At 45.4% G+C, this 12,770-nt stretch overlaps 1 protein-coding gene across 1 annotated transcript in view; it reads left to right on the forward strand.

Moving 5' to 3' along the window:
• The first annotated feature begins 244 nt into the window (after positions 1–244).
• The window catches only part of LOC126278845 (odorant receptor Or2-like), a 146,533-nt gene continuing 134,007 nt past the window's right edge, over positions 245–12,770 (forward strand). Inside the window, exon 1 of the mRNA XM_049979121.1 lies at positions 245–335. Coding sequence (XP_049835078.1) covers positions 245–335 — 91 coding nt within the window. The remainder of the gene's footprint in view (positions 336–12,770) is intronic.

Here is a 12,770-nt window from a genome sequence, read left to right on the forward strand (position 1 = left end):
CCTGCACCGCTAGTGCTCCCACCTGCAATTTGTCAGTAATCATTGCACGTTTACGTCGTGCATAGACGGTGGTGACATTACTGTGAGAGGACCGTGTGCATTGTCGTAACTCCTATGGTAACTAGAGCGTTAAACGACGAGCTCCAATTTGAAACCCTGCAGCGGGATTAGTTGGCTCTGCGTAGTAAAACGTAAGCTGAAAGTTTATGTTGCATGAGCAAATAAATTGAAGTACCTATTCACCATGAAGCATAACAACTATAGATATGCAATGTTATCGCTGCAGCGTCTAGAACGATGTAAGAAGCAGCAGTGCAGAGATGCAGGGACGAAAGGTATGTGACGATGGCTATCAATTAGTCGACATGTTTTACCGATTCACATAATTTTGTGGAGAAAAACTTTAGTAAAAGTGGGTTTATGTAGAAAAAGAAATTCGACGTGACGTATATGGACCCACACAGATAGTCGCTCGCGGTAGCAAGCCGCTTCCAGGATTCGGGGAGGCGCACCACCCCCACATCGAATCTGCCCGGTTGGTTAACGATGATGTCCGGTGTGCCTGCCAGCGTGGATGTGGTTCTTAGGCGGTTCCTACATCCGGCTATGTGAACAACACATCGGTACCCGTGTTCCACCTCAGTTACAAGATTCGCTGATATTTCCACAACGTCCTCCCACTTTCACGTGAGATTAGATGCAGACAGATGGAGTACACAGGTTTCGTTCAGAGGCGAAGAAGGAGTGGCGACAGTGTTGCAAAAGGAAGGACGTGCAGCCACCCTTTGGTATCAAGACTGCCAAGTCCAGAGTATCACGCCGATCCCATGAAGGTAAGGCACAAGGCCAGGAAAAAGGAAGAAGTGACAGACTAGGCTTATAAAAACGAAATGAGGTAGTATGTGACATTTGGAAAGATACATCAACTGTTCTCAAAAGAGGTCCTTACATGCTTGATAAGCTAGTCGAAGCTTTCAGTCGGCGAAGGCTTTACTGTAACAAGATGGAGCTTAGATGCCAAATCCTTGAAATCACACCACATACTTCATGATTCTTAAATGAAAACTCGATGGTGAAAAACTTTTCTGCACCGTTGCATGCTAACAGAAGATGCTTAGACCACCTTGATAACGGCATCTTATTTATTAACCGACAGAAAATTATTAATTTCCTTCGGGTCGAGCTGATACTCTACTGCAGATGAAAAGGGTAGAGCAGGAGTGCTGGCATGTGATATACGCTGTGAAAATGATTGCGCTTCACGGTTGCCACGAAATTTGCAGTCAGTAATGAGCCAGCACTCTCTTAAAAGTACATAATGTAAGTCATGTTTATTTTTCAAATTATGTATCTAACACATTACACAAATTGCGTTAATTCCCAATTTCCTTTTCAGTTGTTAGAATATTTATACATTAAGAAAAGCACACGAGATTTGTATAAAATTGTAGAATATTACATCTCTTTCATGTGTTCTTTTTTTCATTAATAGCTCATTCCAGATTTTTTTCTGCGAAGTCAAAGCATTTTAAAATAGCTATTATTTTGTTACCTGTTTATTAGTCTGTAAGTTCCCGTCAACATATCCCCGGTTAGTAAATGCATAATAATGCCAACATATTGTTTTCTAAGTCCATTCGAGCTAATAACCCAGACTTAAGAATGAAATTTTCCTCCACAGCCTCTGTAAACCATTGCGACAGGTGGTGGGTCGTTCCCATTCTGTATTAAGCTTTCTAGCTTCTTCCAACTTTGTTCTCCTGTTAACCTAAGGATTCCAGAGTGAGATTTTCACTCTGCAGTGGAGTGTGCGCTGATATGAAACTTCCTGCCGGACCGAGACTCGAACTCGGGACCTTTGCCCTTCGCGGGCTAGTGCTGTACCAACTGAGCTACCCAAGCATGACTCACGCCCCGTCCTCACAGCTTCACTTCTGCCAGTACCTCGTCTCCTACCTTACAAACATTACAGAAGCTCTCCTGCGAACCTTGCACACAGTTTCGATCTGCCAGGAAGTTTCATTTCAGCGAACACTCCACTGCAGAGTGAAAATCTCATTCTGGAAACATCCCCCCCCCCCCCCCTCGCCGGCTGTGGCTAAGCCATGTCTCCGCAATACCCTTTCATTGAGAAGTGCTGGTTCTGCAAGGTTCGCAGGAGAGCTTCTGTAAGGTCTGGAAGGTAGGAGACGAGGTACTGGCAAAAGTAAAGCTGTGAGGACGAGGCATGAGTTGCGCTTGGGCAGCTCAGTTGGTAGAGCACTTGCCCGCGAAAGGCAGAGGTCCACAGTTATAGTCTCGATCTGTCACACAGTTTCGATCTGCCAGGAAGTTTCATATCAGCGCCAGGAAGTTTCAACCTAAGGATTCATTGCAATACAGTACCTTTCTGATATTTGATTGGTCATATTTTGTGCTGCGTTAGCAAAGTAGGATTGTTGGAGTTGTGTAGTATGCGTTTGTCAGGTAGGAAACTATTCATTTGCGCATTCTAATATAACAATATAAATAACTTATTGGCATGCATTCCTTATCTTAACAATGAGACGAGAAAAACTGCATGTTCCCCTGGTGTCATTCATCTCCAGAATAGCTCATACCTTTCAACAGTTGTGCATTCACTGTTCATTAAGAAACAAGACGAGGAGGATGCTTTCTACTGAACACATTTGTTGTCGTGTCTTTTTTTCTGGGCCCGACGTCTCACATGGTAAAACTGCAGATATCTTTCAACAGACAGTTCTAGAACTATTGTACATTACAAATAGAACTGTTTCTTTTTTCCTATAGAAATATATGTTGGAGTCCTGAAAGTTCCATAAAACCAACGTGTTTGAGCATCAAACAATTACGAGTGACCGATACTGGCAGTAGATGATTTAAAATTGCTCAGTATCGATTGTAAAAACTGCGAATTTGTTGTATGCTGTAAAGACAAAATGTTTTGCGCAATAATTCTCAATACCACATTTTTCCCCAGACTGTGAAAATACTTCGTTGGCTCCCACCTACGTAGGCAGAAATTATCATCATTAAAAAATAAAGGAAATCAGAGCGTGCATAGACAGATTCAAGTGCTCGTTTTTCCTGTGCGGTGTTCGAGAATGGAACGGTAGAGAAGTAGCTTGTAGGTGGTGTGATGAACTATCTGCCATGCACTTAATTGTGAATTGCAGAGTCCTCACGCAGATGTAGAATACGTTGACAAGAAACTGCCTCCAACAACTAGTTCAACAGCCACTCACCCAAAAATTTTGAATGGCCTGGCTGCAGACAGACCATATCATCTACGTCACAAGTGATAGAGGAACGATAACATCCACTAACGGCCTAAAGATTAACAAAAAACCTGTTTAATTGAGTAGAGGGTCACTGGGCATTCAAGCCTGGTATTCACTGACATCAGCATGAACATTTTCTTATATGTATATTACAGCTGACACAATTGCACATGTATATTTCGCTGACAGCAGTATCTGCACTTCCTTACCAACGAGGCCACTCCCCCATACCCCATACGCCTTAGCTCCATGTCAACCTTTCGGCAGCCAAATGCATGCAGTGTAATAGACAGGCTGTGACCTAGTGACGTTACAATAAAAATTTAATATCAAAAATGCCTAATGTTAGTGTAAGTGTCAAATACTGCAATACCGCCCCTACGACTTATCTTAGAAGCTAGATTAAGGAAAGGCAAATCTACGTTTCTAGCATTTCTAGACTTGGAGAAAGCTTTTGACAATGTTGACTGGAATACTCTCTTTCAAATTCTGAAAGTGGCAGGGGTAAAATACAAGGAGCGAAAGGCTATTTACAATTTGTACAGGAACCAGATGGCAGTTATAAGAGTCGAGGGACATGAAAGGGAAGCAGTGGTTGGGAAGGGAGTGAGACAGGGTTGTAGCCTCTCCCCGATGTTATTCAATCTGTATATTGAGCAAGCAGAGAAGGAAAGAAAAGAAAAATTCGGTGTTGGAGTTAAAATCCACGGAGAAGAAATAAAAACTTTGAAGCTCGCTGATGACATTGTAATTTTGTCAGAAACGGCAAAGGAATGGAAGAGCAGTTGAACGGAATGGGCAGTTTCTTTAAAGGAGGATATAAGATGAACATCAACAAAAGCAAAACGAGGATAATGGAATTTAGTCGAATTAAGTCGGGTGATGCTGAGGGAATTATATTAAGAAATGAAGCACTTAAAGTAGTAAAGAAGTTTTGCTGTTTTGGGAGCAAAATAACTGATGATGGTCGAATTAGAGAGGATATAAAACGTATACTGTCAATGGCAAGGAAAGAGTTTCTGAAGAAGAGAAATTTGTTAACATCGAGTAAAGATTTAAGTGTCAGGAAGTCGTTTCTGAAAGTATTTGTATGGAGTGTAGCCATGTATGGAAGTGAAACATGGACAATAAGTAGTTTGGACAAGAAGAGAATAGAAGCTTTCGAAATGTGGTGCTACAGAAGAATGTTGAAGATTAGATGGGTAGATCACATAACTAATGAGGAGGTGCTGAACAGGATTGGGGAGGAGTTTGTGGCACAACTTGACTAGAAGAAGGGATCGGTTGGTAGTACAAGTTCTGAGGCATCAAGGGATCACTAATTTAGTATTTGAGGGCAGCATGGAGGGTAAAAATCGTATAGGGAGACCAAGAGATGAATAAACTAAGCAGATTCAGAAGGATGTAGGCTGCAGTACGTACTGGGAGATGAAGAAGCTTGCACAGGATAGAGTAGCATGGAGAGCTGCATCAAACCAGCCTCAGGACTGAAGACCACAGAAACAACAACAAGTGTCAAATATAATAACGTGTCATATTTGCCTAAAATGCTGAAAATTTTGTCACCAATGTTTGATTTAGTGACTTTCAATGGCGTTGGCCTTTACACGAATTTGAGGTCTCATTGTGTTTGCAAGAAATCTCCTATTAACGTTAATTCACAAAATATGAAGTTGTAATACATGTAAGACTTTGCAAACACAACTACAGTGTAACTATAGACCAAGTGGAGTAATGTATCCAAGCCTGTATTTTTCGTGTACTAAAGTGTCTAAAGCTCCAGCCTATCAAGTCTATTGAGCCCTTGTCGCGAACGGTATTCCAACAACTGAGTATTCGCATCTTTTGCACTCAGTGCAATAAAGGGTGAATGCAAGGTTTATAGAAGACTGCTCTTTGTGAAATAAATAGGCTGTAAAACAATGATTATTAAATACCCATTGCTCTTATTTCCTGCCACTCAGCCTTGCTGCTTACCCACGAACCTGTGTGACAGCATTCAACAAATTAACTGTTAAGTCAGTACAAACACACACACTTGCAGTTTGAACATATACTACTACTATTGAGGTGTTGACATGGCTACTCTCTGAAGAGTAGAGAATTCTTCTCTAGGCGTATAGAAGAACTACCTCTTGGTCACAATGAAAACTGGTGTACCTGGAAGTCTCTTAACAGATTTTGGTAGTAATTACAGCTACACTATAAGGTGAAAAGTATCCGGACACCTGGCTGAAAATGACTTACAAGTTCATGGCACCCTCCATCGGTAATGCTGAAATTCAATATGGTGTTGGCCCACCCTTAGCCTTGATGATAGCTTCCACTTTCGCAGCCATACGTTCAATTAGGTGCTGGAGGGTTTCTTGGGGAAATGGCAGCCCATTCTTCACGGAGTGCTGCACTGAGGACAGGTATCGATGTCAGTCGGTGAGGCGTTCCAGAAATCGGCTTTCCAAAACGTCCCAATGGTGTTCTATTGTCCTCAGGTCAGGACTCGGTGCAGACCGTTCCATTACGGGGATGTTATTGTCGTGTAACCACTCCGCCACAGGACGGGCCTTATGAACAGGTGATAGATCGTGTTGAAAGATGCAATCGCCATCCCCGAATTGCTCTTCAACAGTGGGAAGCAATGGGCTGCTTAAAACATCAATGTAGGCCTGTGCTGTGATAGTGCCACGCAAAACAAGGGGTGCAAGCGCCCTCCATGAAAAACACGACCACACGATAACACCACCGTCTCTGTATATTACTGTTGTCACTACACACACTGGCAGGTGAGGTTCACCGGGTATTCGCCATACCCACACCCTGCCGTGTGAACCGTGATTCGTCACTGCACACAACGTTTTTCCACTTTTCAATCGTCCAATGTTCACGCTCCTTACACCAAGCGAGGCGTCGTTTGGCATTTACCGGCGTTATGTGTTTCTTATGAGCAGCCACTCGACGATGAAATCCAAGTTTTCTCACATCCCGCCTAACTGTCATAGTACTTGTAGTGGATCCTGATGCAGTTTGGAATTCCTTTGTGATGGCCGCGAGAGAGGTCAGTCTATTACACATTACGACTGTCTTCAACTGGCGGCGGTCTCTGTGTCAACTGACGAGGTGGGCCTGTACGCTTTTGCGCTGTACGTGTCCCTTCACGTTTTCTCTTCACTATCACATCGCAAACAGTGCACCTGGCAGTAAGTGGCAGCACAATGCACCTAATACGAAAAACGTATGTTTTTGGGGGTGCCCGGATACTTTTGATCACGCAGTGTATTCGTTTCTGTTGTAGTGTGCATTATAATTTACATAACCACACGCGGATAATGGTAGGCTGCATAATAGGCAGGTGGACACCGCTCTGTATGAGACATGTCTCATGAGTACTGGATTCCCGAGAACAACATACATGTACTGGTAGGAATAGCTCCACCTGATATCAGGCATTAAGCAGCTGCCGAAGATTTGAGCTCTGATATTCACTCACTGTTAAGCCTCTCGGCAACACCGACACATCCAAAAAATTTTTTGTAAGAGTCTACGTCAACACAAACAATAGGACCTAACGGCTAGACATATGGTAAAGAGAGTAGAGAATGCTCTCTTGGCTGGGGTCTCCTGGTCTCAATGAGAACTAGCGTACCGTAAAGTCCTTCAACAAATTTTAGCAGTAATTAGGCCTACACAACCTTGGAAAACATCAGTTACTACTGGTTGCTAACAGTTCTGTTCGTTAGATATTATTTGCTTTCGTGTGCTAAGTAACAGTGGAAATAAGAAAAGGTGAGTCCTTGTCTTAGCAAGCTTTGAAGGTAAATGCGTTGTTTTACAAACTCAATTTCATGGAAGAACCTACGCCACTAAGGACACATTCTGTACAACATGTAAAGGAATTTGATGTTACTCCTCTGAAAACTGGCTGTATAAACATTAATAGAAAGTTTAAAGAAAAAATTGCGAGTGGGAGAAAAGCCATGTGGTTACGTTAAATAGACACTTGTCATCGCTGTTAACATTTCTCCACACTCTACGTGAATCGTAAGGCAGGCATTATAACAAGTCAAGTCCACTGCCCGCCCCAACCAATCATGCGACACCAGCTGGAGACAGCCAAGCTATTCCCTGCACCACCAACCTCGCGTGTCGCTCCAGACCACCAAATTATCTTTGCGTATTGTTACTGTTAGTTTCATTTATGAACATTGCCATCAATAATAACTTAGTCGACTTGCAAAGACTATGCACGATACTACAAAAGTAATTTTCACAGGAGGAATCGCCAAGTATACTACAGACTTTGGTCATAACCAATATTGTGTTAGATACTTACAATTCACCATTGTTTGAATCACTCCGTTTCTTTGGTGACTTGCTCCTAGATCCTCATGTTTTGTGACCAAAACGCCAAACTTGTGACTTACTTTAAAATTTCAATACTCAATTTAACACTATTTTCAGCATGATGACTCCCACAAGGTTGGTTTTTTTAAGTCCTAGCAGAATCCTTAAAAAGCAAAAAGGGTATGTATATATTGGTTTCCCATGCTATTAATTCCTGTTACTCCTCTACGTGGTCGAGAGTTCTGTATCTTCAGGATGCTATTCTGCCATTCGTAACTGGAGGTAAGCAGAGGTTCACATATTAGCGAGTCTGATGGCTGCAATATGCATTTTTGCATTTTCTCTGTTACGTATAGGGAGAAGCCAAGTCCTGAATTATGTGCTCAAGCGTCAGTGCTACATGAAATTCTGTAGCATTTGTATCTTTATATAAATACATACTCGGAAGCCACCGTATGGCGCGTGACGGACGGTAGTACTCTGTACCACTACTGATCATTTCCTTTCCTGTTCCACCCACAAACAGAGCGAGGGAAAGACGACTGTCTCTATGCCTCCATATCAGTCATAATTTCTCACATCTTATCTTTGTGGTCCTTACGCACAATATATGTGGATGGAAGTACAATCGTTCAGCAGTCAGCTTGAAATGCTGATTATCTAAATTTTCTCAATAGTGTTCCTCGAAACCTGCATTTACAATCCATTTCAAACTCGCCACGGTACTCGCGATCGGATTTAATGTCATTTACTTTACAGACATGAAAACCGCTGATTTCCCACACTCAAATAAGATACAGTACTGCTTGCATTTATCATTTGCAAATCAAGTGCTCAGGACTGATTACAATGAGCCGTGCGTGGCTCGTGTTTCCGCCATCATGTATTTTACACCCTGTTTGCAACATTAATTTATATAACTACTGTCATTGAGCTGCTGCTTTGCCTGACCGTGAGCGACGTTAGCAGCGCGTATCGATGTATCCCCTCTCGTGTTGTCTTTGCTGGATTGCTATTACTTTCCAGTAGTTGTCTGTCGTAAAATACACTCCTGGAAATTGAAATAAGAACACCGTGAATTCATTGTCCCAGGAAGGGGAAACTTTATTGACACATTCCTGGGGTCAGATGCATCGCATGATCACACTGACAGAACCACAGGCACATAGACACAGGCAACAGAGCATGCACAATGTCGGCACTAGTACAGTGTATATCCACCTTTCGCAGCAATGCAGGCTGCTATTCTCCCATGGAGACGATCGTAGAGATGCTGGATGTAGTCCTGTGGAACGGCTTGCCATGCCATTTCCACCTGGCGCCTCAGTTGGACCAGCGTTCGTGCTGGACGTGCACTCCGCGTGAGACGACGCTTCATCCAGTCCCAAACATGCTCAATGGGGGACAGATCCGGAGATCTGGCTGGCCACGGTAGTTGACTTACACCTTCTAGAGCACGTTGGGTGGCACGGGATACATGAGGACGTGCATTGTCCTGTTGGAACAGCAAGTTCCCTTGCCGGTCTAGGAATGGTAGAACGATGGGTTCGATGACGGTTTGGATGTACCGTGCACTATTCAGTGTCCCCTCGACGATCACCAGAGGTGTACGGCCAGTGTAGGAGATCGCTCCCCACACCATGGTGCTGGGTGTTGGCCCTGTGTGCCTCGGTCGTATGCAGTCCTGATTGTGGCGCTCACCTGCACGGCGCCAAACACGCATACGACCATCATTGGCACCAAGGCAGAAGCGACTCTCATCGCTGAAGACGACACGTCTCCATTCGTCCCTCCATTCACGCCTGTCGCGACACCACTGGAGGCGGGCTGCACGATGTTGGGGCGTGAGCGGAAGACGGCCTAACGGTGTGCGGGACCGTAGCCCAGCTTCATGGAGACGGTAGCGAATGGTCCTCGCCGATACCCCAGGAGCAACAGTGTCCCTAATTTGCTGGGAAGTGGCGGTGCGGTCCCCTACGGCACAGCGTAGGATCCTACGGTCTTGGCGTGCATCCGTGCGTCGCTGCGGTCCGGTCCCAGGTCGACGGGCACGTGCACCTTCCGCCGACCACTGGCGACAACATCGATGTACTGTGGAGACCTCACGCCCCACATGTTGAGCAATTCGGCGGTACGTCCACCCGGCCTCCCGCATGCCCACTATACGCCCTCGCTCAAAGTCCGTCAACTGCACATACGGTTCACGTCCACGCTGTCGCGGCATGCTACCAGTGTTAAAGACTGCGATGGAGCTCCGTATGCCACGGAAAACTGGCTGACACTGACGGCGGCGGTGCACAAATGGTGCGCAGCTAGCGCCATTCGACGGCCAACACCGCGGTTCTTGGTGTGTCCGCTGTGCCGTGCGTGTGATCATTGCTTGTACAGCCCTCTCGCAGTGTCCGGAGCGAGTATGGTGGGTCTGACACACCGGTGTCAATGTGTTCTTTTTTCCATTTCCAGGATTGTAGTTCGCGTCGCGAGTTCGAGTCGTGAGTTCGGGTCTGCCAGTCAGCTGGAACGCGTCTGGACCGGAGTCCGGACCAGCCAGTCGGCGAGTTGCAACGCGGCACTACTGTAGTCTGGTTGGAACAGCAGTGAGGTCTGCGTCGACATGGCTCTCCCGACCATTGCCGCCACGCATCACTTGAGCCGCGCCACGATCTTGGTGGATCGTCGGTCGGTCGTCCTACCGCACGACACGTTTTGGCTCGCCGATCGTTCATGAGTCGGCTGTGTGTGTGTGTTTGTGTGTGCATCGACTCCCGATTTGTCTTCGTGCGTGTTTAGTTACTGTTGGCTATCGTTCAGGTCTTTGTGCAAGTGTTATTTCCACTGACGACTACTTTAGATGTTCTCGGCATTCTGAGGGAGGTCGGTCTGTTGCTGCGGACCAGGGAGGATATCTCCGCGCCGTGCAGTCGGCTGGGTCCGCTGGCGATCCCTGTGCAGTGTCGGAGCGTTTCTGGAGCTGTCCGATCGCTACGAACTTTGTGGTTCACCGAGCCAGGACTTCAAAGTTGAGTAGGTGTTTCAACTACCTAAGCCACGTCCATTCATGTTGTGTGGTTCGTTTCGATGGTTCGCTGTTGGGAAGGTTTTCCTGTGAGCAACACCGAGTGTTTCTATCGCTGACATTTAGCCGCCATGCGGTGCAATTAACTATATTGGTTCACTACAATTCAAGTCCACCTGTGGAATTTTCTGCCTTGTGGCCGTTAGTGTTCTGGTTTCCTGCCATGGCGACTAACGTAAATTCAGCCAGTGTTCCTTTTGGGTGAAGTGAACTATATTACCGTGTTTCAAATTCAAGTGTACCAGCGGAATTCTCTGCCTTGCGGCCGTTAGTTTTCTGATTGCCTGCCCTGACCAATAACGTAATTTCAGGCAGAGACCTTTCCGCTCCTGTTGTCGCTGACCAACACGGTGTATAGTTTTGACAGCTAATTCATACACTACTGGCCATTAAAATTTGCTACACCAAGGAAAATGCAGATAATAAACTGGTATTCATTGGACAAATATATTATACTAGAACTAACATGTGATTACATTTTCACGCAATTTGGGTGCATAGACCCTGAGAAATCAGTACCTAGAACAACCACCACTGGCCGTAATAACGGCCTTAATACGCCTTGACATTGAGTCCAACAGAGCTTGGATGGCGTGTACAGGTACAGCTGCCAATGCACCTTCAATACGATACCACAGTTCATCAAGAGTAGTGACTGGCGTACTGTGACGAACCAGTTGCTCGGCCACCATTGACCAGACATTTTCAGCTGGTGACAGATTTGGAGAATGTGCTGGCAAGGGCAGCAGTAGAACATTTTCTGTACCTAGAAAGGCCCGTACAGGACCTGCAACACGCGGTCATGCATTATTCTGATGAAATGTTGGGTTTCGCAGGGATCGAATGAAGGGTAGAGCCACGGGTCGTAACACACCTGAAATGTAACGTCTACTGTTCAAAGTGCCGTCAGTGCGACCAAGACGTGACCGAGATGTGTAACCAATGGCACCCCATACCATCACGGGTGGGTGATACGCCAGTATGACGACGACGAATACACGCTTCCTATGTGCGTTTGCCGCGATGTCGCCAAACACGGATGCGACCATCATGATGCTGTAAACAGAACCTCGGTTCATCCGAAAAATGACGTTTTGCCATTCGTGCACCCAGGTTCGTCGTTGAGTACACCATCGGAGGCGCTCCTGTCTGTGATGCAGCGTCGAGGGTAACCGCAGCCGTGATCTCCGAGCTGATAGGCCATGCTGCTGCAAACGTCATCGAACTGTTCGTGCAGATGGTTGTTGTCTTGCAAACGCCCCCATCTGTTGACTCAGGGATCGAGACGTGGCTGCACGATCCGTTACAGCTATGCAGATAAGATGCCAGTCATCTCGACTGCTAGTGATACGAGACCGCAATCGCGATGATTACAATCCGACCTTTATCAAAGTCGGAAACGTGATGGTAGGCATTCTCCTCCTTACACGAGGCATCACAACAACATTTCACAGGCAACGTCGGTCAACTGCTGTTTGTGTATGAGAGATCATTTGGAAACTTTCCTCATGTCAGCACGTTGTAGGTGGCGCCACCGGCGACAACCTTGTGTGAATGCTCTGAAAAGCTAATCATTTGCATAACACAACATCTTCTTCCTGTCCCTAAACTTTCGCATCTGTAACACGTCATCTTCGTGGTGTAGCAATTCTAATGGCCAATAGTGTACTTCATTGTGGATAATCACGTTCGTAAACTTTTGTGTTTGAGTTCTCATATACCGATTGGTGGCAAGCAATCGGTCCGTGTCTGTCCCCTAGTTGGGTTGCGACGGACCAAGTGTAGCTGGGCTCCCCACCTGTCTCACCTAAATGAACCAGGGCAGATCGGCCTCCCTAGAGGCTTCTGAGTGCCGTTTTCTTTATTGTCCTTCTCACCGGTGTTTAATTGTCTGTTTGTAATGTATCATACCCGAAGATTTAAAGATTTTTGTTTTTACTGGACTTTATGTATTTTGGAATTTTGGAAAATCAGTTGTGCGCCTTAAGCCGCTTAAAACCTTATTCTTGAAATTACCCTTTAAGCAAACATTGTAGTTTTCTTCCTTAAAACATTATGGTAATATATTTTAAAAT

The sequence above is a fragment of the Schistocerca gregaria genome, chromosome 6 (assembly GCF_023897955.1).
Source record: "Schistocerca gregaria isolate iqSchGreg1 chromosome 6, iqSchGreg1.2, whole genome shotgun sequence".
Lineage (NCBI taxonomy): Eukaryota > Metazoa > Arthropoda > Insecta > Orthoptera > Acrididae > Schistocerca > Schistocerca gregaria.